The sequence below is a fragment of the Carcharodon carcharias genome, chromosome 23, assembly GCF_017639515.1.
Source record: "Carcharodon carcharias isolate sCarCar2 chromosome 23, sCarCar2.pri, whole genome shotgun sequence".
Lineage (NCBI taxonomy): Eukaryota > Metazoa > Chordata > Chondrichthyes > Lamniformes > Lamnidae > Carcharodon > Carcharodon carcharias.
In genome coordinates, this window is record NC_054489.1 from 9,921,866 (window position 1) to 9,949,499 (window position 27,634).

The 27,634-nt window shown below is 42.1% G+C and overlaps 2 protein-coding genes across 2 annotated transcripts in view; one reads left to right on the forward strand and one right to left on the reverse strand.

Annotated features, from left to right (window-relative positions):
- The window catches only part of LOC121269078 (plexin domain-containing protein 1-like), a 268,532-nt gene that overhangs the window by 228,032 nt on the left and 12,866 nt on the right, over positions 1 to 27,634 (reverse strand). The window lies entirely within an intron of this gene.
- LOC121269080 (peptidyl-prolyl cis-trans isomerase B-like) lies at positions 7,366 to 7,917 on the forward strand. Its single transcript, XM_041173525.1, has one exon. It carries the CDS (start codon positions 7,366 to 7,368, stop codon positions 7,885 to 7,887), a length of 522 nt encoding a protein of 173 aa, XP_041029459.1. The 3' UTR covers positions 7,888 to 7,917.

The following is a 27,634-nucleotide window of genomic DNA, read 5'->3' on the forward strand; positions in this document are numbered from 1 at the left end:
CTTACACTATGGGCTGACAAATGATATTTAATTAACTTATAATTAGTGACAAATGTGGAGACCTTTATGCTAAGAAGGAATTGCGTGTAAGGGTCTGTAACACAATGATGGATGGTTCTGACTGGATTCAGGAACACAGGCCAATCAATCACGGTGGAGTGCTAGAGTGCAAGTGGTTACCTGACAAGATTTCAGAGAGTGCACCATTTTTCATTCCGTCAAACTCAATCAAGCAAACGGTCACAATTACAATTTTTATAATTCATTAACCCTTTGGACTGCTTTGCGACTGCTGATTCCCTTTAAAAAAAGGCACTCAAAGTGGCTCAGTCGGAAAGATGACTGATTAACCTGGAACTGAGCCACCCAGACTAGGAAGGTCCCAGGAGCAGATCCCTGGGCTAGGGCAAGGAGGGGTGGTACAGAGGAATAATCAACCAGCGTTCCTGCTCCTGACCATTACTCACTCTCTTGTTAGCAAGTACTTAAGCATGGACATCAGATAAAATAAAACACTAGGCTTGCCTGTAATTCTTCTCATGTCCAAATAATCCACCAACAATTATGGTCCAAACTTACACATGAAGAACACTCATTAAGAAAGCTGTTAGAGAGATCCTGGCATCAGGAGAACTTTTCATGTGCCAGAGGAGGGGAACAGGAACAAGAAAGAAAGGCCTTTGTACTAGTTAAATTTAAAATTTTTATTGTTTAATTTATATTTATTGCAAAACTGGAAATCTAATCTTTAAACATAAGGTTCTAGAAATCTGTACTTAGTTGGCTCAGAACCAAAAAGGTCACACTAAGATGTGACAGTGACACAGCATTAGGTCAACAGCCACGCTCGGGCCTGTGCTTCAGTTACCCCCTATTTTATCAGATAGAGTAGATAGTTTCTATTGACAGGAGGGGCGAGGTAACCAGCGCGCACAGAATTAAGCTAATTAGTAACGGAATTGGGTGGCAAATTTGTTTTACCCAGGAAATTGCTGTGATCTGGAAGGCACTGCCTGAAAGGGTGGTGGAAGAAAATTCAATAGTAACATTCAAAAGATAAGCAGAGAGATAGCTGAAAAGGGAAAGGGAGCAGGACTATGGGGAATGAGTCAAGAGACTAACTGGGTGGTTCTCTGAAAGAGCTGGCACAGGTACAATGGGCCGAATGGCTTTGTCCTGCACCATTATATTCAAACACCTGGACATGATAATCCATACTTGGCAGAGATTAAAGATGCAGATGTGAGTTCTAAGGGACTTCGGTCTCCGTATGAAAATTGTAGTGTAGCCGTGATCATACGAACGTATGAATTAAGAGCAGGGGTAGGCCATTCAGCCCCTTCCTCCACTAGACAGTTGATTGGATTGTGGCCTCAACGCCACTTTTTGGCCTATCCCAGATACCCTGTGACTCCCCTGTTGGTCATGATTATGCCTACCTCTGCTTTAAATGATCCTGCCTCTACTGCTCTCCGGGGAAGAGAGTTCCAAAGGCTCATGACCCTCTAAGAGAAACGTTTCTCCTTATCTTCATCTTAATTTTTAAACTGTGTCCCCTAGTTCTTATTTCAAGGGGAAACATCCTCCCAGCATCCACTCTGCCAAGTCCCCAGAATCTTATATGTTTCAGTAAGATCATCTGTCATTCTTCTAAACTCCAATGGACACAGGCCCACCCTGTCCAACCTCTCCTCATAAGATAACCCACCACCCCAGGAATCAGTCAAGTTAACCTTCTCTCAACTGCATCTAATGCAATTAGAATTTTTAAAAAATATATAAATTTTAAAATAAATTAAAATTAAATTAAATTAAATTTAAAAAAGAGTTTTGAGGAAAAGTCTGCACCACATAGTAGAACAAAATGCCCTTCCTCTACTACGGTGTGCTATAGTCTAAAGAATAATACAATAAGCTTTTCTACCTCATCCAAGGTTTATTCTTTACAGAGGCTGGTGTGCATTTGAAATGGAAAAAATAGGGCAACCTCTTTGCCAGTCCCTCTAACAGCTGGGATGAAAGATTAAACCCTAAGCATTAATCTTGCTTCTTCTTTCAGATGCAGGATCAGCAACTGCAAATTTCCAGAACACAATATTTATATGTTAGATATCCAATCTCTGCAGCGTTCGCCCCCGTCTTCATTCAAAATGAATTGTTTGACTTGAATAATACATTTCAATGTCCTGTTCAACAGTAGGCTGCAGCTTTTTCTTGTCTATTTAATGATGGGCACCTAGCTTTTCCATTAGACACTGGAACTTTTATCTGTTATGGGAGAAGTGTTGCCCCCAAAAGCTGTAAGTCCTTGGTCAGCAGATTTGTCTGAATTTGTCCATTTTGAGATAACTTTAGAAGCGCATGTTCCTTTCAAAGCTGCAGAACTTTAAATGTGAATTGGTATTGGGGTTCATTCCTGCGGGAGTGGGGGGAAGGGTAAAGACTGCCAGGCATGCCATGATCTGGTGCCATTATGTGCTTGTAATTATTGCTATATTTTAACAGACATATGCATGACCCCCAGATCGATCCTTCTTGCGCGGCATAGCCTCTCCCCAGTCTCAACCCCATCAACCTTTAATCAATAATGGTATCAAAATGCAAAGATTCATCCTATAATCACCTGCTCATTCATACATATCTTTGTGTTAAATTCAACATCCATGAGGTTACAAGTGCTAGTCAGAGTTTAGTGGTAGCATTCTTGCCTCTGTGTCAGAAGTTATGGGCTCAAGTCCCATTGCAGAACGTAAAACTGAATGTAAGAACCCACTGTTGAAACAGGCGCAATCTATGTAAATGTTCTTTCTGTCTGTACTGGAAGCTACATATATTAATACACGGGGCCCTGTTCTTTTCAGACAGAAAGAACATGTACACACATTGCACCTGTTTCAGCTAAATAAAATAAGTGACAGCCAACTGCTGACTCATTCCTCAGATCAATGCCTTGACCAATCAGGATCTAGCTGCCTGGTTTAAATTTCAAACAATGCTTGACAGTTAACTATCAGTCACCATCACTGGTACATTCTCCATGGCACACTTCTACCAATCATAGTCCACTTGCCAACCAATCAACACTCTATTATTAAATTGTTGGTTTTCCCCTCATATTGGTATTCTTACAAAGTGTCCTGATGAGTGCAAAATGAAAAACTTCGAGATGTCTCTTTTTTCAGAATATTCAAGTCTAATCCAACCTGCTCTCTGGTTGGTTCCAGTGTGTGCTGCTCTAAAAAACTCTCTTGAAAGCATTCTATGAGCTCTTCATCCAGACTACGACTGCCAATCTGACTTTTCCAGTTTATGTGTAGATTAAAATCACCCATGATTATTGCTGTCCCTTTATCATAAGCACCCAATATTTACTTTTGTATACTTGTCTTACATTGTGGTTACCGTTAGGGGGCCTGTAGACCATTCCCACTAGTGACTTCTTTCCCTTACTAATCCTCATGTCCACCCAAATCGGTTCTATACCCTTAACTCCTGAACCAAGGGCATCTCTAACTATTGCACCAATGCCATCCTTGATTAACAGTGCTACCCCTCCACCTTAACCTTGCTTCCTATTCTTCTTGAATATAATATATCCCTCAATATTCAGGACCTAATCCTTGTTATCCTGCAGCCATGTCGCCATAATGGCTATCAATTCATATTTATTTACTTCAATGTGCACTATCAATTCATTGACTTAGTTATGAATGCGACCCGCATTCAAATACAGAGTCTTTAGTTTTGTCTTTTTGTTTTCTTTGTAACATCCAGTCTTGGCTATTAGTGTATTCTTAGATTTTATCTCTGTGTATTTTGAAAAAGAGCAAAGGAGTTCACACTAGTAGCCTGGCCAAGATTAGGCCTCAACCTACAGTCAAAAACAGATTGTCTGGTCATTATCACATTGCTGTTTGTGGGAGCTTGCTATGCACAAATTAGCTACTGTATTTCCAACATTGCAACAGTGATCACACTTCAAAAGTAATGAATTGACTTAGAAACACTTTGAGAAGTTTCTCCTAAACTTACTGATCAAAAATATCAAAACTGTAAAACTTCTATCTCCTGCAGTCTACAAAGTCTAAGGCACTACCTGACCATTGTTCTCAGTGTTACAATCAGCTGAGGGGGGGGGGGGGGGTCAAATGGCTTCCCTATTTTCCCTCTCTTTGTTTGACCAGAACAGGAGTTTTGTTTAAAAATTATATATTTGCCAATTCACTGAGATTGTATTTGCTGTGACTATAAAAGACAGGATCAGACAGGATTTCTTAAGTCTTTAAAAAGAAATAAAGATAATTTTTACTGTACCTAACCCAGTCTAAGTAAATAAAAATACAATAAAAGTAAATAAAATCTCTAATTAAATAAAAAATGCTTTTTCTCACACACACACACATACACACACACACACATACACACATACACACACACATACACGCACACATACACGCACACATACACGCACACATACACGCACACATACATGCACACACACATTACAGAGCGGGGAGAGAGATTAAGTAAGTTAGAGTCCAGTAAGATTAAAGGGGTATAAGACTCTTGAAGGTTGGTGACCTGGCTGGCTTCATACTGAATTTGGCGGTCCTGCTGCTTTCACTTGGTGATCCTGCTCCTTTTGGTGTTTAGGATGTTTAAAGTTGAAGACGGACAATTTATCTTTCTTCTAGAGACAAGAGCTTGGGTTTAGTTATTTTTTAAATCTCTGTCTGTTGTACTTGTATAATCAAAATCATTAGACAGGTCAAAAACTTGCAATTTGGATGGACAGAAAGAGAGAGAGAGTAAAGGAATCCACTCAGGATCTTGTTTCTTCAGTAGCTCCATTGCTTATCTATTTCTGCAGAGTAAGCAGGTGTTAAAACACACAAAGGGTTAGCTTATCACATGATCTTCTCAGTCCAACTGCCCTGTGATCCAAATAAGGTTATGGCTAGTGTATTCCAATTGTAACTTGATTAGATCATGGCTGGGAATTCCTCACTCAGCCAGGGTGCCACTATCCAAGTGATTATGTCTAATGAATTGTCTCCTCCAGTTGGACTTCCCAGGTGATTGTCTGGATGCTTTGTTAATGGGATAGGAGACAGCCCCCAATTATCCTTTTTCAATGCTGTTCTTCCTTGTGTGGCTATTCAAACAGGTTGTCTCCATTTCAATGGTTTTGGAATACAGAAGGTACAGTGATGCAAACGTGCAGCCATCTTTGTGATCCCAAGTCACTGGAATGTGGCTTTAGTCTTTAAAAAAATCAATTAGAGTTTTCCAGCTAGCAAATCCAAAAATCATTTTTTTATATAAAACATGGTTTCACAACATTAATTTCCCTCAAGTTCTTGCCTCACTTTTCTACCTTCCGAATATTCGGTGCTAGGGGTATAGCTCCTCACCTGGGTTTGGCAATAAATAAAGGATTCCAGGTTTTCAATGTATGGGTTTACAGGAATCAAGTTCACTGTCCACTACACACAATGACAGCAATCTGCAGTTATATAAGGCCTTTAATGCAGACCCGAGGTGCTTCGCAGGAGAATTGTCAGATAAAATTTGACATCAAGCCACATAAAGAGATATTAGAACAGGTGACTGAAAGCTTAGTCAAAGGACCACGTCTTCAGGGAGTGTCTTAAAGGAGGAGAGAGAGGGGATGTGTTTAGGAAGGAGACTCCATATCATAGAACCTAGACAGCTGAAGGCCTGGCTGCCCACGGAGAAGTAGGTACCCTCAGGACGTGCAAGAAGTCAGGACTGGAGGAGCTTAGAGATCTTTGAGAGTTACTGGGCTAAAGGAAGTTACAGAGATCGGAATAGGTGAGCCCATTTTGTTTGCTGGCAAAAATGTTGTTAAATAGCCTCATGATTAATTTATCTTAGTCCAGAGGAATGTAGTGAGCTCCAATTATACATAATATTACATCAAATCTGCAGCGCAGATAAAGGCCATTTGGCCCAACTGGTCCATGCCAGTCTTTATACTCCACAAGACATTCCTTCTACTCCCCTTTATCTAACCTTATCACCGTAACTTTATATTATTTTCTCCCTCATGCACCTACCTCGTTTCCCCTTAAATACAACAGTGTTATTCACCTCAACAATTCCATTCTCACCACTCTCTGGGTAAGGAAGATTTTCCTTATTGGATTTATTAGTGATTTCCTTATTATTAAAACCCATAGCTCTGGAGGCCCTCACAAGTGGGAATATTTTCTTTCTGTCTACCATTCCCAATTTTATAGGCCTCTCTCAGCATACCCCTCAACCTTCTCACCTCTAGAGAAAAAAGCCACAGCATGCTCAGTCTTTTCTGATAATTATAACTTCATAGTCCTACTGTCATCCTTATAAACCTTTGTTTTTGCACCTTCTCCTGTGCCTCTATACTCTTCTTATAAAATAGATACCAGAACCATGCTCAGAGTATTCAGTGAGCTGATGTATACTTCCTGCATTTTAGTTTTATAATTTGCAGCTTTGCCTTTTAACTCAGGATGTTAACTGGTTCCGTACTCACAGCAGAGAACTGTGCTCGAAGAGTCAGAGGTTCGGAGGCTCAATGTTGTAGTCCATCTCCAAGCTGAGCCCTCTGCTGGGGCTGTGGGTTCAGTGAACTTGCCCTACAGAGAACCATAAGTACCACTACGTGTTCTATTGTGCTTAGTTCCCGACAATAAGGGAACCATTTAAAAAGGGTCCCTGTACCTTTAAAAGAGTGATTGCTACCTGAAAGGGTGGATTTTCTAAGTTTGTGTCACTAATGGGAATCTTTAACCACAAGTGCATTGCCTATGATATCTGGTAGGCAGTTGGAGGAACTTCTCACCAGAGAAGCAATCAGAAAAATGCCCAGTACTGTGTACTTTAATGACCTACAATTCATTACTCCCCAGCTTGGTCACTTTTAATTCATTTCCCTGAAACCTGAACCCTCATCACAGTGAAGCATCTTTGGCAATATCTCTGCGCATGAGACATAATCTGTTGTCAGCATTTCTCCATGCAATTGGGGGATTCCTTCGCTGCCATTATTTAACTGACAAATATATCACTCGTTACTTCAATTCAGAATGTCAGGTGCATATAAAGGATTGCATGGTGGCTTGGCACACTGTAGGATGACTAATTACTGCAGGGGCAGAGGATTATAGCAGGTCTAACAAGCAGGAGAATTAATAAATTGTTCCTGAATGTTGGGTGCTGGCTATGTCACTTCCTAGGAGTTGTTCTAATTAATATTCCTCCCTTTCCCGCCAGCCTGAAAACAGTCAATTGTATATTAATTGCATTTAATTGTATGCAGGTGGTGGGTATTAACTGGTGACTCACTTGTGTCCCTATAAGATGAAGCTGCTCCTCGCCGCCACGCTGCTGACCGTTGCCCTCAGCTTCCTCCTACTCCCCGGGGCCTCACAGACAGAGAAGAAAACGGGGCCGAAAGTGACCGTCAAGGTATATTTTGATACTAAGATTGGCGATGAGGATGCAGGCCGCATAGTATTTGGTCTTTTTGGGAAGACTGTTCCGAAGACAGTTGAAAACTTTGTTGCTTTAGCAACAGGGGAGAAAGGATTTGGCTACAAAAATAGCAAATTCCACCGAGTCATCAAAGAGTTTATGATCCAGGGAGGGGACTTTACCCGTGGAGATGGTACTGGTGGGAAGAGCATCTATGGTGACCGTTTCCCTGATGAAAACTTCAAGCTGAAGCACTATGGCCCAGGGTGGGTCAGTATGGCTGATGCCGGCAAAGACACCAATGGATCCCAATTCTTTATCACTACCGCCAAAACCAGCTGGCTCGATGGCAAACACGTTGTGTTTGGAAAAGTCATCGAAGGATTTGATGTTGCAAAAAAAAGTTGAGGCTTCAAAGACAAACAGCAGAGATAAACCACTGAAAGATGTGGTCATCGCACAGTGTGGCAAGATTGAGGTGGAAAAACCTTATGCCATTGTCAAAGAGTGAACTGTCTGCAGTGAGCTGCAGACACAGGGCTTTCTACCCAGACACTTTCAGCCCCAGCAACCAAACTGTTAATGTTAAACTGATCCCGGGCTTCCAGGCTGTGTAGATATCTGAACATTCCGGAATCTGGTTCTTACCAGCTTTGTAAAAAATGTACACAGCAACAATAAACATGATGGGTTTTCTGGTAAATAGGAACAGACTGACACTGTGATTGTTAGTTTAGGAGGTGCATGTTTATAATGTGCATCTTTGGGAAATAAATGCATATAAAAATGTGCAAAGATTGGCTCCAGTTCTATCCTTCTCCACCTAACTTTCTGGAATAATGCAGTTTCTGCCCATATTTCTTACCCAGTGTGTTGCCTTTTGCCTTAACGATGTGTTTTTGTGCTTACTATAGTCATGGCAATAACCTAAGGTTGAAAGCCCTCTCTTTCAAAGAGTGAGCATAGGCATGATGTGCTGAATGGCCTTGCCATAAGATGCTATAAAAGAACAGGAAGACTGGATTTGTCTGAGACAGTCATCCCAATAGCAAGAGTGTTTAGAAACACAAAGAAAATCCCCTTATCTCCTTACACAACCTGCCTTGTTTAATACCATGAACAATAGTTCAGGGCTGGCACAGATACCACGTTCTACTTAAAGCATAAAACCGCCTGAGATACTGAGGCAGATCTGTGAGACACTGCTTTGTTTTACAACCAGAATATGCTGTGACAGATTCCATTAGCTGAAATTTAAAAAAAAACAACAAAATGCTTTGTGTGCTCAGAGAGCAGATACTGATCTGTTTGGAACTGAATTGCACAAATACAATAAACAGAGGCTGTGTATGGGAGAAGGCTGAAGTGTTAAACGAGTGCTGAGATTTTGGACAAAGTAATGGAGGGAAAACAGCTTGTAGTAAAAGAATTATTTCCAGCCGCTGTCAAAGAGGCAATGAAAAGGTTTTGCATGATCTAGCAGAGCACTTTAAAAGGATCATTTAGCTCAACATTATCTGTTTTTAATCTCTTGTAAATAAAAATCTGTAACTTTCCCCACCCCCTCCCTCTGCAAAACTCTATTACTGAGCAATATCATTTTAAATGAAATGGAACTTTGATTCTTCATAGTCCAACTCTCAATTATCTTTTACTGAAGTTGGAAAAGCAATGGGATTTGGGGCTTCGATTGGTATAACACTGCAACAGTTCAAAATAATTCATTGTTTGAGATGCATTTTAACATACTTCTGAAAGATACAATAAGGAGCTGTTTGAATGAAACTCTCCCTTTAGATACCAGCAGAAATGCAATTGAATGTTTTTAATTGATTTTTCACAGACTCTGGGTTCTTGGTGTAGCAGGATCAGAGAAAAAAAACAGAATCATACAGGACCGAAGGAGGTCATTCAGCCCTTTGTCCCTGTGCTGGCTACCAATTAGTCTCACTTCCCCCTGCATTCTCCTCGCCCTGCGAATTTTTTCCAATTAAATCCAATTCCCCTTTGAAAGTTACCAATGAATTTGCTTCCTCCACAATAAGGATGGAATTTAATCCAGGAGGAAGGGGTCTCACCCACCAGGTGGGGAGCTGCATCACCTCCTATATGGAAGGCCCAGTGTATTAAGTGACCAACAGCAGGGTATCCCCGAGAGCAGTGGTAGCTGCCAGTTATGCACCCACCAGAGGCCCAGGATCAGCGAGGGACCCAGGCCACAGGTGAGCGAGGACAGGATGGGGCTCTCAGCAGAACCCCCAACCCCCCCCCCCCGCCAACCCCACCACCACCAAACCGCCACCCCCCCCCCCCCCCCCCCCCCCCCCCCACCAACTTGCGGATGCCACACCCCTTGATCGGGCGCTGAGTGCCTGAAAATCAGGAACCCCGCTGGGAGGCTGCAAGCAAGCTCAACAGTGTTTACTTTTCAGACTTCCCAGCGGCAGCAGGTTGAGGACTTTAAGCAGCCATTAATTGCCATTAGTTTGATTCGGGACAGGAAGGCCACCTGTGAATCTTCCTGCCCTAAACTTAATCGAGGCAGAGGTGGGAATGAAGTGGGGTCACCACCTGTCATCCTCCCAGCTGATTAAATGCCACCCTGCCTCCAAACGTGTCTCCGGAGAGGGCATTAAATTCTGCCCCATTAGGCAGATAAGCTATTATTAATTTGATGTCCAGCGTATGACAGTATCCCGTCCGAAACTCCGGGACTTCGCATCAGAACCTGATTCTATCCTTCCCTAAAACCCGTGTGTTTAAACACCTTTAACACAGAGAATTGTCTGAGACTGTGGGTCAGTGGTCAAGGCAGAAACTACGTCAACGTTCAGGATTAGACTAGAAAGGTGAATGACGGAAACGAGCTTTAAAAAATATGGGAACAGGATGGGAAAATGTGATTAGAATCATAAGAATTAGGTGATTAGAAAAACCACCAGGGGCTGTTTCTGTATTGTAGCTTCTATGTATTTATTCCTACGCACTCGCCATGAATCGGCAGATGGTGTTGAGGAGTCGGAACTTTGGCTGATTCCCTTCCCCTTCTCTGGCATTCAGGCTACTTCAGGCAATAACTACCACATGGTTAGAGAACAGCCCGTGCTGCACCCAGGGGAGAATCTGGAATAATTCACATCTGTACAGTTCAGCATAACACCATTTACTGACTAATCGAAGAGCTCACATATCATTGTTTTTCAATGTGCCATTTTCCCCTACGAATAAAGTCAATTTTTATGACTGAATCATCATCCAAACTCTGTACAGTTCAACTGTGGTAATATCCTTTACCGCCCATCTCACTAAGAGGAACATGGGAACATAATAAAGGGCCATTCAGCCCATCTGCTTTTTTCCCATCATTTAGCTCTGCACACCGGATCTACTCAAACTAAGTTAATTCTGTCTCTGCCTTGGTGCGGAGCATCATGTTCCTTTTATACCTGTTGAACTGGAACCTGTCCATTAAATGTTTGTCTCTGCCAAGCTCGTCTTCACTGCAGTAGCTTTCTATCTATTGCAGTCGACTTGCAGTCACCAGGCCCTGTCTCATTAGATGTGATGACATTGCTGCATCAGCACACAGGCAATTTTGCCCATCCGGCCTTGCAGAGGACATTGCTTGGAGGAGGTGGAAATTAGGCTAGACATTATGCCACGTGAATTAGTGTCTGAACTCAGAGATATCCAGCAGACGGTTAGAGAACAGCCTCCAGATAAAATTATGGACCATCCATAATCTGAATGGCTAATCACACACTGCATTTTGCGGCAACAAAGTTTACTGACAGTTATCATTGTTTTTATAATTATCCAATGTGCCATTTTTACTCAGAGGGTGGTTAGACTATGGAGTATTCAGGTGAATAACATAGATGGATTTAAGAAGAAGCTAGGTAAACACAAGGGAGAAAGGGTTAGAAAGGTTTGTCGATAAGGTGAGATAAAGGTAGGAAGAGGCTCATATGGAAAACAAACACTGCTATAACATAGCACTTGGGCTGAAGGGCCTGTTTCTGTGCTGTAAATACTATGCAACAAATATGCAAAACTTACCATGTCAGTTTTTTTAAGAGAGGTATTAACAAGTATTTTAGGTTTAAAAATCCTCATGGGAACCATTTGTGCAAAAGTGTGTTTTTTTTATCCTGCCATCTATTTTGGATTAGAAATTTGACTGGCAGTTGGAGGGCTATAAATAAAACTATGGATGCCCACTGATAGGGAGATACCCAGTAACAACTCACAAAGTAATTGCGTATTAAAAGGTTTAATGGTGCAGCACCTTATGTCAAAGAGGCTCCATGATGGCTCATCAGGTAAGTGAACTGTGCAGTGTAGAGGAAAGATGTCAGGTTCAGTCCCCTGTCAGTGCTAAGTTAATTGATTTCAGTCAGGGCACTGATCAAGGTCCCACAGTTGGCCTCAATTACACTAAGGTTAAAGAATGGAAAAATCTAGCAGGGTTTCTGTTGTTAATCACTATTCAATGACCTTTGTTGTAAAGTTCACTTGTGTGGGTGTCTGGCAAGAAATTGGCTCAGCTATGAAGCCTTTTACAGTGACAAGCCTGCAAGACCTTGCCTACTAAGTCTGGTCACCTGGATGTGGAATAAGACATGCAGGTGCTCTTGGGAATATATCCACCTTGAATCAATACTTCAGGAGGAGAGAGTGAGAGCCGAACTAAGAAATCATTTTTTTTATTTTTACAATTCATTTGCAGAATGTGGGCATCACTATCATTGTCAGCAATTATTGTCCATCTTTAGTTGCCCTGAAGTTGGTTAGTGGTGAACCTACTTCTTGAATCACATGTAGCAGTTTCATACAACTGAATGACTAGCCAGGCTGTTTCAGAGAGCAGTTATGAGTCCACCCATGGTGTGTGACTGGAGTCACATATAAGGACAGCAGGTTTCCTTCCCAAAAGGGCATGAGTGAACCTCTTGGGATTTTACAATAAATCAACAACTTCATAGCCATTTCTTAAACTGAATTCAAATTCTCAAACTCGGATTTGAATTTATATTCACTGGATTACTAATCCAGTAACACTACACTACTGTACTCATATCTGTGTGCCAAGCCATAGATTTAAGTAAATCTTCTTATTATTAAATAGGTTCTTGTACTATACTGCACTGGTTTCACTGACCTGCTGGCACATTGGCACAAAGCATTGTACAACGGGAAGGCCAAGCAGAATATCAGATGTGAGGTTGGTGCACCTGTTTTGGGAGACACCCCATTGGCTGAATGACCTCAATGCTTGACTGTCAAGCAAATCGCACATCCAACCAGGATTCACCATTCAAATGAGGTGCGACTAAATTAATATTGGAAATATACAAACTCTTGAGCACAGCTGCTGGACACTGAACGCCACACTGAAAATTAATTACCCGAAGGATTCCAGATTGAGTTGTTTTTTTTTGGAACTCGCTCAGCCAGGCTAGCAACTGGACCATGTTGTCTAAACGAGCTGCTAAACAGGAATACAATCTTTTGCTTACCAAAAAACAAGTTTTTCCCACTCGAGCTTCCAGTTTCGCAACACAATCTCAATTAACACAGCCACAGGAAACACATGTCGACACTGACTGTTGCTAGGGGCCAACAGATCTATCTGATGAATAGCTTTAGTTGACTGCCAACAATTTGCATTGCTAAATTGCTCATTGGCGGGGGGCGGAGGGTGGGGGGGGCAGCAGAAATAGATCCGTGTTTTGGATGAGGAATCACAGTACAGGTGTCTTTCCATTTCAGATTATTAGAGGAAGATATCTAAGACATGGCTTCCATTCATTTGGGAGTCTCAGATCATGGCTTCATGAGGTTGGGGTTGAGTTAGTAAGCAGAAGATCGGTCCATTTTTCCAAAATTTAGCCAAACCATTTTGTTAAGAGTTAACAATCACATTTTACATATCCAATTCTTGGTTTGGGATCCACCCATCCATTGTGAATATCAATTATAATTTCAACCACTAGCCCTGAAAGGGAATTTCAGAGCCTCACACTCTGTACAAAGAAGTTTCTCCTATACCCTGTTCAAAAATTCTTCCATTTCATCATCGATCTATGTCTCTTTGTCCTTGGTCCCTCAACAGCTTGAAACAGTCTAAGTCCACCGACCCTGTGACATAATTTGAAATATTTCTATTTTATTGCTCAGTAATCTGGTTTGTTCAAATGAAAAAATGATCACGTTCTGAGCTGTCTGTGATGTATGTGAACCATCATCTTACGCACAATTATAATTTAAGTTTTATTGCCCTTTAAAACCTTTGCTTTCCTTCATCAATTTTTACTTGATCCTTCAAAATAAATCTGAAAGATAGCCAGACTCTGATCATCTAAAAGTGGTTCCCTATTGATTTTTCTGTCATCTATTCTATGATCAATAATGTAAACAATCCTATAAAAACTCTGATGATGCTGCACTTACCTATACCTTTCTCACTTGGTGGACTTGGCACATATGACAAATAAACAGCAAAAACTTCAAACTAAGGGTGCTATTCAATTTGTTCCTAAGTAAGATCAGAAGTCATAAATCTAATGTAATGGTGGAGCCACAGGTGTTCCAAAGGAAAATCCATTTATCCCACAGGATGGAAGTTAGCATTACCGAGGGAACCATTCAAATAAGTAATCGGAAAATGCATCTATCACCAAGTAACTGACTGCAAATCTTCTTCAATGCCTCGGGAAAGTCCCAAACATGAGAGCAATGCAACTTAGCCGAGAGCTTCTCTGGCTTATGACCTGAAAAGTGGAAAGAGAAATCCACAGCACCAAGAAGAAATCGTTTATGCCTCCAGACATCCATTAGTACACCACCTCATGAGGTGGATCGCCATACCTCGGGAGGCATTTGTATTGCCTCATTTATCTTGCAATGTTGCCCCCAGACACAGATAAAACTCAATTATCAAAGCACAAACTTCTAGTGATAAGAATGTATTGCTGAAAGGGTGACAGGAGTAGATTCAATCATAACTATCAAAAGGAAATGGGATAAATATTTGAAATGGCCTTTGGGGAAAGAGTATGGTGGATGGCAGTGAGGAGACTGGGACTACCTGGGTAGTTCTTTCAAAGAGCTGGCAAAGGCACAATGGACGTTCTGTGCCTCCGTAAGTGCTACATCATTCTACAACGTTATGATCATAGTGTACAGGTGTTTCACTTTAGTGCTATCCCATCTGGACAGCATTGCACTGCACTATCCTACATCACAATTTAGTTCCTAGATTTTCAGTAAACTTCCTGAGAAGGAAAACAGTGAGGTTTGTCATACTCCTCAGGGCTAGCATTGCATGGGAGAAACACAATGCTTTCAGAATGCAGCACTGGCAAATCAGGGGCTACAACTATAAGGAATTCAAAGAAACATCTTTATCCAGAAAGTGGCAAGAATGTGGAACTTGCAAAGCTGAAGGAGGATAAGTAGGAATGAGAAAGGAAGAGGCAGATATGTAGATAGAGTGAAATGAAGTTGATTTGGAGAAGCCTCTTATGGAGCATAAACACTGGCATTGACAGTTTGAATGAAAGGTATTTATATGATTTGGATCATCACACTGCATTGTTGGTAAATAATCACCTTCCAAACTTTTGCACCATTGCTACATTTCATTATTATTTATTTCATATTTTGCCCTGTGAATGTTCTTCTTCTTTCCCTGCACCTTTCACTGAGCTTTTTTTTCTCCTTGAATCTGTGTTGAAACCAAAATGCATCTCTTCCTCTCTCATTCTTTCTCATGCCATTCCTTACTTCTCTTGACATCCCCTTCCATCGACAATCTTCAGACCTTTAAAGCTGTAGTTTGTCAACACTCACACTGCTTTCCAACTTCTGTATGTCAACTGTGGCTCAGAAGGTTGTGTGTTCAAGTTTCGCTTCAGGACTTAAGCACAAATATCTAGGCTGACACTCCGGCGCAGGACTGAAGGAGTGCTGCACTGTTGGAGGTGCTGTCCTTTGGATGAGACATTAAACCAATCTGCCTTCTCAGGTGGGCATGGAATATTCTGTGGCACCATTCTGAAGGTGAGCAGGGGAGTTATCCCTAACAAAAATAGAAACAGAAATACCTGGGAAAACTCAGCAGGTCTGGCAGCATCGGTGGAGAAGAGCACAGTTGATGTTTCGAGTCCTCATGACCCTTCAACAAAACTAAGTAAAAATAGGAAGGGGGTGAAATATAAGCTGGTTTAAGTGGGGGATTGTTGGGACAAGAAGCCAGTGATAGGTGGAGATAACCAAAAGATGTCACAAACAAGGTACAGATAGCCCTAGTGGGGTGGGGTGGGGTGAAGGAATACTAAAAAGGTTAAAAGGTAGAGATAAAACAATGGGTGGAAATACATTTAAAAATAATGGAAATAGGTGGGAAAAGAAAAATCTATATAAATTATTGGAAAAAAACAAAAAGGAGGGGGAAGAAACGGAAAGGGGGTGGGGATGGAGGAGAGAGTTCATGATCTAAAATTGTTGAACTCAATATTCAGTCCAGAAGGCTGTAAAGTGCCTAGTCGGAAGATGAGGTGCTATTCCTATCCCTGATGCCCTGGCCGATATACCATTCCAGTGAATACAAATGCTGCTGTATCATTGAAATGAAGGCAAATGGCCTGTTTGGCTCAGCATAGCTAGAAGCCACTGCGCTGATTCACAAACAGAGCTTTAGACCTACTTTTAAAAATTGCTTTTAAGCAGTTTTGAAAGCAGTTAAATTCAGAAAGCAGCTTGACAGCTTTTTATTGTCAGGATAGTATGGATTTTAATGCAGAGTACAGCTGCTATACCGGATTAGAGGAGGTCCTGCGTAACTGGGCTGTAATGTACAGATTTGTCCAAAAAAAACTGAAGTTATACAATGCCAGAAACATTTGAAAAATCCAAGGCACTTCACAGGTAAAGGGAATCAGTATTTAATGTTTATAGTTCCTATTGGCTAAGAAAGTGACAGTTAAAGGCTGAAGCTACCAGAATTTTTTTAATTCATTCACAGGATGTGGGCTTCGCTGGCTGGACCAGCATTAATTGCCCATTTCTAGTTGCCCTTGAGAAGGTGGTGGTGAGCTGCCTTCTTGAACCACTGCAGTCCATGTGGTGTAGGTACATCTATAGTGCTGTTAGGAAGGGAGTTCCAGGATTTTGACCCTGTAGAACACAAATGAATGAAGTTTCTTTCAGGGCCCTAGGTGAAGGGTCAAGCTCAGCGTGCAGGACATCAAAAAACATCAAAACGAGAAGCAGAAAGCTGTGATAAAACAAGAAATAATTTTTTTTTAAGTCTATGTATGAATAAAGTTTGCCAAATCCAAAAACTGGATATGGCAATGGGCTAATTGATTGGAATGTGATCTCAGTGGAAGCAGCTGATGTCAAAATGATGCCAATGCAGATAAAAACAAAACATTCTGACCCTGGCTTTGATTATGAGATAGAAAAAAAATTTTCAGATCCGACATTTAATCCCTAAATTAATTGTCTCTTCGATATCATAGGTTTAACCACAGAAACATGTTCCACAAGTGGGTTAAAACAAGTTCTAGGCTGACACTCCCAGTGCTGCACTCAGCAGTACTCAGGGAATGCTGCACTGTTGGAGGTACTGTCTTTCAAATGAGACATTAAAACAAGGTCATGTCTGCCCTCTGAAGTAAAAGATTAGGAATATTCCAAAGAACAGAAGGGCAGTTGTCCTGGTCAATGCTTATTTCTCCACAAATATCACTTATACAGATTATCTAGTCATTGTCACCTGCCTTTTTGTGGGGCCAGATTGTGTGCAGAACAGCTACCATGTCCGACATCACAACACTTCAAAATTACTTAATTGGCTGATGCCCTCTGGTCATAACAGGTGCTACAGAAATCCATGTCTTACTTCTTTAGGGGCTAATGTCAATGATATTGGTTCCAAAACTTTTCTATGTCATTTGCAAATATTGACACAGCCCCAGAGAGGCCCCATTTTGACTCCTGAAAGATGGTGTCACCTAACCAAAGAAAAGCAATGCTGACAATTTTTTCTTCAACATACATGAAATGACAATGATAGTTAACCAATAATTACAAAAAGGTTCAGAGCATGGAATCTGAAATAGAGTAGCTGCATCATGCAACATATCCAACTGATGGATTTTGCAGTCTTGAGGATCTTAGAATTGGATTTTTAGGGCATTCCCATTTTACGACTCACTCCTAAAACAGTTCTCAGAAACTACTTATTATTTGAGTTACTATCAGGGTCCTTTCTTTTTCCCATTTTCTTCCTTTCCTTACTAAGGCACAGACTCCTTGCTGGTGTACATGTCCATGAGTGTGAGCTGTCCTCAAGTACCCATCAATTCTTCATCTGTCCAGTTGGAGTGTGGGGGCCGTACGATGTTCAATCATGAACGGTTCATTCCCAGTGAGCACAATCCTCCCTGGACCCAACATCTGTATGAATGGACTTCCTAGCAGCTGCCACAAAACAACATATACTAGGGGGAACTTTCATTTTCCATGGTTGCTGAGATCAAATCCAACATCTCAACTTTTTGCATTTTGACCCTGCAATTCCCTAGTTTCTGTGGTACAGAACGACATCAAATGTTGTATTTACCCATGAGCCACTAGCGATCCTCTAACGCAGCAATTTCAACAGAAGGAAAATTGCAGGTGGCAACTCCTGCAATTTGCTGATAATCGGAGCCCTATTGATGCTCTTGGAACATTTTGCTGATGATGTAAAGACCCTGTTTAGATGATTGGTTTACCAACTCTAGCCTTGTAAAGAGCATTGTGTTTAATGTGTCCTGAAGGATTCAGAAGGCTCCAGTTACACATTACATAGAATTGCATAAAGCATAGCACAGAAAAAGGCTATTTGGCCTACCAGCTCTGGTGGTGTATAGGGTCCACACTACCCTCCTTCCAATCCTCTTCATCTCTTCACCATACTCTTTTGTTCCTTTCTCCCTCATGAACTTTTCCAGTTTCCCCTTAAATACATCTAGGGTATTTCCCTCAACTATTCCTTGTGGTAGTGAGTTCAACATTCTAACCACTCTCTGGGTAAAGAAGTTTCTCCTTAATTCCTTACTGGGTTTATTAGTGACTACCTTATTTTCATGGCCCCTAGTTTTGGTCTCCCCTACAGGTGGAAACATCTTCTCCATGTCTATATTATAGAGGAGGGATCAAGGTAGGCACCACTAGACAGAAGATGGCCTGTACAAATAAACCAAGTTTCAAAATATTCCAGCAGTAATTACTGCTGTATAACCTCTAGCTAGGAAAACAATGTAAAACAAGGATAAATTTTCAGCAGTAATAATCCATCTGGAAACACAGCGTCAAATCTCTTTATGCCATGTTTAATAAGTGGCTCGCACCCAGAGCAGGGCTTAAGAATTTTTTCAGTATTTTAGCACGTTCTTTGCCATCTGTGCTAGTTACAGCAGACAACTTATGGACTTTAACTGTGGCTATTACGTTCAGTATAAAACCTGTCGCTTTAAAAGTAAAACTGACCCATACAGAATGTCCAAAATTCAATCCCCAAGCTATTGTCAGGCAGTGCAGCAGTGAGGGTAGACTGCAATGCTCCTTGGGCTAGGCAGAGGGAAGTTTTCCCGGGCTCCTTGCTCCACCTCACAGCATGTTGAAGCCTGTTTTGAAAGCAGGTCTGTGCCAACATTGGATGGGGACATAGTGGGGGGTCGATTTATGATTGTATAGTCAAGAGGTTTGCCAGACACCAGCAGTTCAATGTCTGGATTGACATGAGCAGAAGATTGGTGTTAATTTTGTACAGGATCTTGGTTTGAGTACTGCAGGCAGTTCTGGTCTCCATGTTATGAAAAAGGATTCAGATTATTGGAGTAGGTGAAAAAAAGAAAGATTTACTGGAGCACTATATCTGAGAGGTTATACCTATCAGGAGAGATTGAATATACTGGGGCTCTTATCTCTAGAAAAAAGATCGAGAAATGGCTTGAGGTCTTTAAGATTGTGAAAGGGTTTGATAGGGTAGAGGTACAGAAGATGCTTCCACTTGTAGGTGAAACCAAATCTAGGGGCCATAAATATAAGATGACCACTAATAAATGCAATGGAGAGCTCAGGAGAAAGGTCTTTACCCAGAGAGTGATGAGAATGTGGAACTCGCTATTGCAAGAAATAGTTGAGGCAAATAAGTGCATTTAAGTTGAAGTTAGATAAGCACCCAAGGAGGAAAGGAACTGATAGGATAGAAGGAGGAAAACAGGAGGAGGCTTGTGTGGAGCATAAATAAAGGCAGGGGCCAGTGGGGCTGAAAGGCTTACTTCTGCACTGTAAACACAGTGTAATATATGAAAAGAATTCCAAATTGGATAAGGTACTGGAGGTTGGATGATCCAATGAACCAAATCCTAACAGCAGAAATGTTTTCATGAGGGAAGGAGTGGAAACAATTATCAAGTCAAACCTCTAAAAGTTAAATATCACATGCTTTATCATTTAGGGATCCTATAGATAGACATTTCCAGGATATTGGTTGTCTAATACATATTGCCTAGCTTTTGCCAATTGTCCTGTTACTAGCAGCCATTCATAATGCATGGCAGCTCCCAGTCCTAAATCACTCAAAATGTTGACTACAGTATTTCATGAAGCTATTGATGAGGAACTGTACTTTGTGAATGTGGTGGTTAAGATCAGGTCAGCAACACATGTTGACACTGCCCTGGGCAGCATTGAGGGAATGCTGCACGTTTAGAGGTGCTGCCCTTCAGATGAATTGAGGCTCTGCATGTCTATTCTATAATTTTCGGGTGGGTTTAGCATATCTATTGGATTATTGAAGAGTAGGCAGCTGTCCCAAAGTTCCTCTCTCAAACAACAACAAAATAAAACTGATTAACTGAGCGCTCATCTTGTAGCTTATGTGTGCAAGATAAACACTGCATTTTGTACATCAGTCAACTATACCTCAAAGTATGTGAAATGCTTTCACATGTCTGATAGATATGATAAATGCAAGTCTTGCCTTCCAGCTAGAGTCTCGCATTTGACAGAACCATTTCTGTATATTTTATTTTTTTCTAAAGCTTACCTTCCTACCCCTACCTTCGCATTGCACTTTTTCCAGCTGACCATTTTGTAGGTGGGAGGAACTTCATTTTGAAAAGCATATTGCTTGACTGCATTCCAAATCTAATAGTTTTTCAACTGAATGAAAAACATTGATCGCAAAAAACTGACTGTAAACAAGAAGGATTTGGTGGCAGTAAGCTAACCCACAGCATGATGGGCTGCTTCTTTCTATATTTCCACCTGGCTCCCTGTCGTACAGCACTATTGGAGGAATTAAAGAGTCAATGAGGAAGCAGCAAATTAAGGAATCAGCCAATAAAAACAGATAGTACTACCTCCGACATCAGTGACACATCAACCAGCCAATTATACCCCTGCACTCCAGATCTTCATTTTCTGCACCATTGGAGGGGGGAAAAAAATAATTATTAGCAGGCATAACTTTTCTCTTTTGCTGAGAGAGGTTTTTGGTGCTGATTGACAGGTTATCAACCAAACTAAAAATTGCTTCAAATGCTTTGACTGGTTTCATCCCAATGTGAATCTGAAAATGACAATGACTGTGGTGCTTGTATCATGCTTCTCAAACCTGGAGTGTGCAAAGCTCAGTCCAAATGGATCCAGGAACAGTTTTCAGAACAGTTCGCAACTCCTCAGACACTGAAGTAGTCCATGCCCACATACAGCAAAACCTAGGCAACATTCAGGCTTGGGCTGATAGCTGGCAAATAACATTCGTGCCACAAATGTGCTAGGCAATGACCATCTCCAACAAGCGAGAACCTTACCATTTACACTTAACATGCAATAGCATTACCATTGCTGAATCCCCCACCATCAAACTGCAAAATCCACTGACCAAATACTGTGGCTACAAGAGAAGGAAAGGCTGGAAATTCTGCAGACTCCCAAAAGGCTTCCCACCATCTTCAAGGCACATGTTAGGAGTATGATGGAACACTCTTCACTTGCCTGATTGAGTGCAGCTCCAACAACACATCAGCTCCAACAACACTCAAGAAGCTCGACACCACCCAGGGCAAAGCAGCCTGCATGATCGACATCCCATCCACGACCTTAAATATTCACTGCCTCCATCACTGGTGCACAGTGGCAGCAGTGTGTGTACCATCTACAAGATGCAGCAACAACTCACCAAGGCTCCTTTGACAGCACCTTCCAAACCCATGACCACTACCATCTAGAAGGACAAGGGCAGCAGATACATGGGAACACCACCACCTGCAAGTTCCACTCCAAGTCACAAGCCATCCTGACTTGGAAATATATCATCGTTCCTTCACTGTCACTGGGTCAAAATCCTGGAACTCCCTCCCTAACGGCACTGTGGGTGTACCTACACCACATGGGCTGCAGCGGTTCAAGAAGGCAGCTCACCACCACCTTCTCAAGGGCAATTAGAGATGGGCTATAAATGCTGATCTTGCCAGCAATGCTGACATCCCAAAATTGAATAATTTTTTAAAAATTACAAAGCCCACTTTCAAAAAGATCTCCTCATGCAGTAATTTCACCACAATGCAGGGCACCCCAACGTGGGTCTCACTGTTGCTCATGTCTCTAAATATAATTTAGTTTCAGCCCTGTCGAATCAGTAACAATTACACACATAGGTGTACTGCTAAAAATCAATTTAGGCGAGGATTTTCCAGTCCGCCCGCCAATGGGATCGTCCGGTCCTGCCACAAAGCGGTGTGATTTTATAAAATGTTTGTCATTTATCAAAGGCTTCTTGCTCCTCAACAAATGCTTAGATAGCATCGCCCATCTTTTTTGTACATTTCAAATTTTGTACAAGACACAAGTTAGCACCAGGGGCTGGAAAATCCTGACCCTAGACTTTAATTATGACAGACTTCAATTGTCAACAAAGCAGTGCAGCATGTAACCTTTTGCAGCCCTACAACCCTCCGAGAACTCTGACCTTCCTTCTGTCATCCCCAATTTCCTTCGCTCCATCATTGGCAGTCTTGTCTGGCCGGGCCCTAAGCTCTGGAATTCCCTCCCTAAACTTCTTCACCTCGCCATCTCTCTCTCTATCTCTCCTCCTATAAAACACTCCTTGAAATATATCACTTTGACCAAGCACTTGGTCACTGGTTTCAAAATCTCCCTGCATGGCTCAGTATCGAATTATGTCTGATTACACTCCTATAAAACATCCCAAGGCATTTCACTGCATTAAAGGTGCTATATAAGTACTGTTTGTTGTTGTACAGCACAAAGAGAGCACCGCAGTCTGCAGTATAATTCCACAGTGCAGCCATCTTGCGAACAGGACACTGGGATTATCTCTGTTCCAGGGGCTATGCCAATGACAGTCCTCTTTCTTCTGTGGAGGACTTGTGTCTCCTCTAAGCATTCTATCATCACATCCAGCTCTGTCAAAATTCCCTTTCATTTCTCAGCCTTCCCATTAATTTCATTAAACTTGTCTGAAGACGAAACTGTTGATGCCCTTGCAGTCAGCACTGCTAACTGGCAACCATCTTTTTGCTGGCTCTTTCTTCCCTTTCTGATAGCTATTGAACTGTGTGAGCCATCCAACCTGCATGTCCACAGATCCCAGCGTTTTCCAAGGACATTGCTACACGTTCACATTTGCCCTGCAGGCTACCTCCTTAGACAGAATCAGCTGTTCTGACATTATAAAGTATTAATTAACTGTTCCAAAATGTTATGACCGTAGCCCACATTATGTTGAACTTTCACACTGACACAGTGTGCTCAATGACAACGCAAAACATAAGCAAACCTCCAACAAAGTTTGCTTTTAGCCTAATTAACACTTGCCGTTCTGGTTTCTTACATTAACTGTGAAGTTATTATCCAACTCATGTCACTAGCTGACTCTTACCACACACCCAACCAGACCAAAGTCAGGTCACACATCCAGATGAGCTGACAGCTGGAAAATTCTCAATATGAAGAAGTTGATGAGGTCTAGTATTTTTTTAAAGCTATAAATTAAATTAATAGATATTGACACTGCAGTAAATAAGAGCATAACTTGTGACAACCTTGGGGAGTTCAGAATTCAATTATCCTTTTCTATTCTCCCTGTACAAAGCGGTGTGATTTTATAAAATGTTTGCCATTTATCGAAGGCTTCATGCTCCTCAACAAATGCTTAGATAGCATCATCCATCTTTTTTGTACATTTCAACTTTTATACAAGACACAAGTTAGCACCAGAAGGAAATCACTGTTGGTCAGATTTGCCAAATTAGATGCTGTCTCCTCCTGTAGTTTATCTCTTATACAGAGAAAAATATAGACCTAAATTAGTGTTGAAAAGCTCACCTGATAATACATGGAACAGTGTAGTGAGTACCTCATAGCCCAGTGGGCATCATTTACTGCTGTGTGTAATTTACCTGCACACTCACACACAGACCATGAAGGCTGACAACAATGCAATTTCTTTTCAACCTTCACCCAGTTCCCACTGAAATTCCTCAAGGAAATCGGGGCATCATAAAAACGTAATTGAGAAAGGATCATTACTGCGCAAAGGTTAATTCTTTTATTCTTTTTCATGCGAGTGTTTAATAGAGGATTAAATATTTTTGTTACGTTGCTAGCTTTAAACCAAGTGCTTCACTGAGCTGCTTTCTTGGTCCGATAAACCCAAACAACGAGGCACGCTGCCTTGGGCATCAGAGCAGAAATGATTCTGTTATTACAAAAGCAAGAGGGGGGTCTCAGTTCCAATGCTCTTTGTCTTCAGTTTCCTTTCTTTATGTCAAATGGGCTCAGTTGATAGAAGTTCCTCTCTGTAAAAAGTGACCACGAAGCTGTTGGATTGTCGTAACGGCTTCACTATTGTTCTTCTGCCAAATGGACTTTAAAGGAGTTAGGTTTCTTTTATGTTACCTTTTAACGTTGTGTATCATTTTAAAAGTGCTGCATTCCACTTTTTTAGCAAAACTCCCTTAGCTTTTTTCTATGTTTAAGCAGATGGAGCAACAATCACCCAATCAAATTCACCAGCAGCTCCCATGGGCGGGACTTCCTCACTTATGAAGGGCAAAAGTCCCACATCGTCCTTATCGAGCACGCCCTCAGCATGTTATGGCTGCAATGGCTGTGGTGCAGGCTGGCATAGGACAGGTACAGCGATCCATCTGCCCCTATGATATTCAGCCCAGGATAGTGTGTAACTTGGAAGGAAACTTGGGGGTGATGGTTCTCCCATACATCTTGGCTTTTAGGTGGTAGAGGTTGTGGGTTTGGTAGGTTCTGTTGAAGAAGCCTTGGTGAGTTTCTGCAGTGCACCGTGTAAATGGTACATACTAGTGCCTCTGTGCATCGCTTTTGAGGCAGGGAGTGTTTACAGTGCTGGATGGGGTTCCAATCAATTGGGCTGCTTTGTCCTGGATGGTGTTGAACTTCGAGTGTTGTTGGAGCTGCACTCATCCAGGCAAGTGGAGAGTATTTAATCAAACGCCTGACTTGTGCCTTGCAGATAGTGGACAGGCTTTGGGGAGTCAGGAGGTGAGTTAATCTCCATGGAATTCCCAGCCTCTGACCTGCTCTTGTAGCCACAGTATTTGGCTGGTCTAGTTCAGGATCTGGTCACTGGTAACCACCTGGATGTTGATTGAGGGGGTTTCAGCGATCATACCATTGAATGTCAAGGGGAGATACTTAGCTTCTGTCTTACTGGAGATGGTCATTGCCTGGCACTTGTGTGGTGTAAATGTTACTTGGCAAACATCAGCCAAAGCTGAAAGTTGTCCATATCTTGCTGCATAGAGACATGGACTGCTTCAGTATTTGAGGAGTTGCGAATGGTGCTGAACATTGTGCAACCATTCACGATCATCTCCACTTCTGAGCTTATGATGGAGGGAAGGTCATTGATGAAGCAGTTGAAGATGGTTGGGTCTAGGACACTACACTGAGGAACTCCTGCAGTGATGTCCTGGAACTGAGTAGACTGACCTCCAACAACCACAACCATCTTCCTTTGTGCTAGGTATGGCGCCAACCAGTGGAGAGTTTTCCCCCTGATTCCCAATGACCTCCATTTTGCAAGGGCTCCTTAATGCCACACTCAGTCAAATGCTGCTTTGACGTCAAGGGCAGTCACTCTCACCCGTGAAGTTCCACTCTTTTGTCCATGTTTGGATCAAAGTTGTAATGAGGTCAGAAGCTGAGTGGCCCTGGTGGAACCTGAACTGAGCCTCAGTGAGCAGATTATTGCTGAGTGAGTGCTGCTTGATAGCACCATCAACGACAACTTCCATCACTTTGCTGATGATCAAGAGTAGACTAAAGGGGCAGTCATTGGCCATGGTGGATTTGCCTGTTTTTTGTGGACATGACATAACTGGACAATTTTCCACATTACCAGGTAGATGCCAGTGTTGTAACTCTTTCGAGTATAAACCCGTTTCCATTTGTTTCAGATGAAGTTACATTGTTTCATAGTTTGCCATTGTGAGATTTGAACTCTTGATCTTAGGGTTACAAACCCAGTACCATAACCACTTGGCTATTTAGGCCAAGCATGCCAGTGTTGTAGCTGTACTGGAATTGTTTGGCTTGTGGCTTAGCTAGTTCTGGAGCACAAGTCTTCTGAACTATTGATGGAATGTTGTCAGGGTTCATAACCTTTGCAGTATCCAATGCCTTCAGTCATTTTTCTTGATATCATGGGCAGAAATTTCCCCCTGTTTGGCAGGGGTTGGTGGGGTGGGGTGGGGTGGGGTGGGGGGGGGGGGGGGGTGGTTGTTGTGCGAGGCGAGGACAGGTGCGAACCCGATTGGTGCCACCGATCGGGGCTGTGCCATCATTTTAAGGCCCACCCAGCATGACATGCGCCCGGAAGCGCCGTGCGCTCCCTGTGCAGGCGGGGGAGGGGGATTCCCCGAGTCGGGGCCCGCACTCTTTTGTGCATGCGGGCGAAAGAGCGCAGAAATCTCCCTGAGGCACGGGGGTGCCCCAAGAAAATTAGTTTAAGGTTTAAAAATTTAAAGAAAGATAAGGAAATATTTTAAGACATGTCCCCTCATATGACAGTGTCACATGAGCTGGAACATGTTCATAAATTGTGATAAAAAATGTTATTTAATTAATGTCTTCATGAAACCTCATCCCGCCCGTGGATGAAGCTCAATTCAAAATGCGAAGGTCGCCTGGGCTATTTGCCTGCCCTGGTAATTGTTTCAATAACTATTTAAACAGCCTTAATAGGCCTTTGACAGTTCGGCGGGCGTGCAGCTGAATCGGCTGCGCACCCGCTGAACTGAAATCTAAATGATGCGGTGACATCGGGATGCCCGCCCTTCGTCACCACGTGTCATTTTCATTTAGTCTTTAAAGTAAAAGTATGTAAATTAGATTTAGGCCGCTAATCTCTTTTTGTCTCTTTTTCTTAAAAATAGCTTGTTTAGTATCAGATGGATACTGGAGTAAAAAGAATTAATTACAATAAAGTGTAAAGAGCAGGGATACTAGAGTAATTAATTAATAAAATAAATAAAATACGATAGTGATGGCAGGATGGGTGAAGTGTTGCTGCTGCAGCATGTGGGATCTGCTGGACACCAAGTTGACCCAGAGTGAACACATCTGTAGTAAGTGTTTGCAACTCGAGGAACTTCATATCTAAGTTGAGGAGCTACAGTCCGAGCTGCAGACATTGTGCCACATCAGGGAGGGAGAAAGTTAGCTGGACACTTTGTTCCAGGAGGCAGTGACACCCACCAGATTAGGTAATTTAAATTTGGTCTGTGAGCAGGTACAGGAGGGTGTGAGGCAGGTATGGGGTTCCAGAGGATAGTGTTCGAGGAGCCTCAGCCCCTGCAATTCTCCAACAGTTATGAGGGTCTTGCAAGCTGTGTGGACGAGAGTGAGGATTGCAGGGAGAATGAATGAACAGATCATGACACCATGGTACAGGGAGCCATTCAAGTGGGGAGAGGCAATATGAACGTAGTAGTGGTAGGGGACAGTATAATTGGGGGATAGATACTGTTCTCTGCAGCCATGAGCATGAGTCCCGAAGGCTGTCTTGCCTCCCCGGTGCCAGGGTTAA

Bases quoted from the DNA above. Each gene is read 5' to 3' on its own strand.
- LOC121269080 (XM_041173525.1), top strand. From the start codon at position 7,366: ATGAAGCTGCTCCTCGCCGCCACGCTGCTGACCGTTGCCCTCAGCTTC.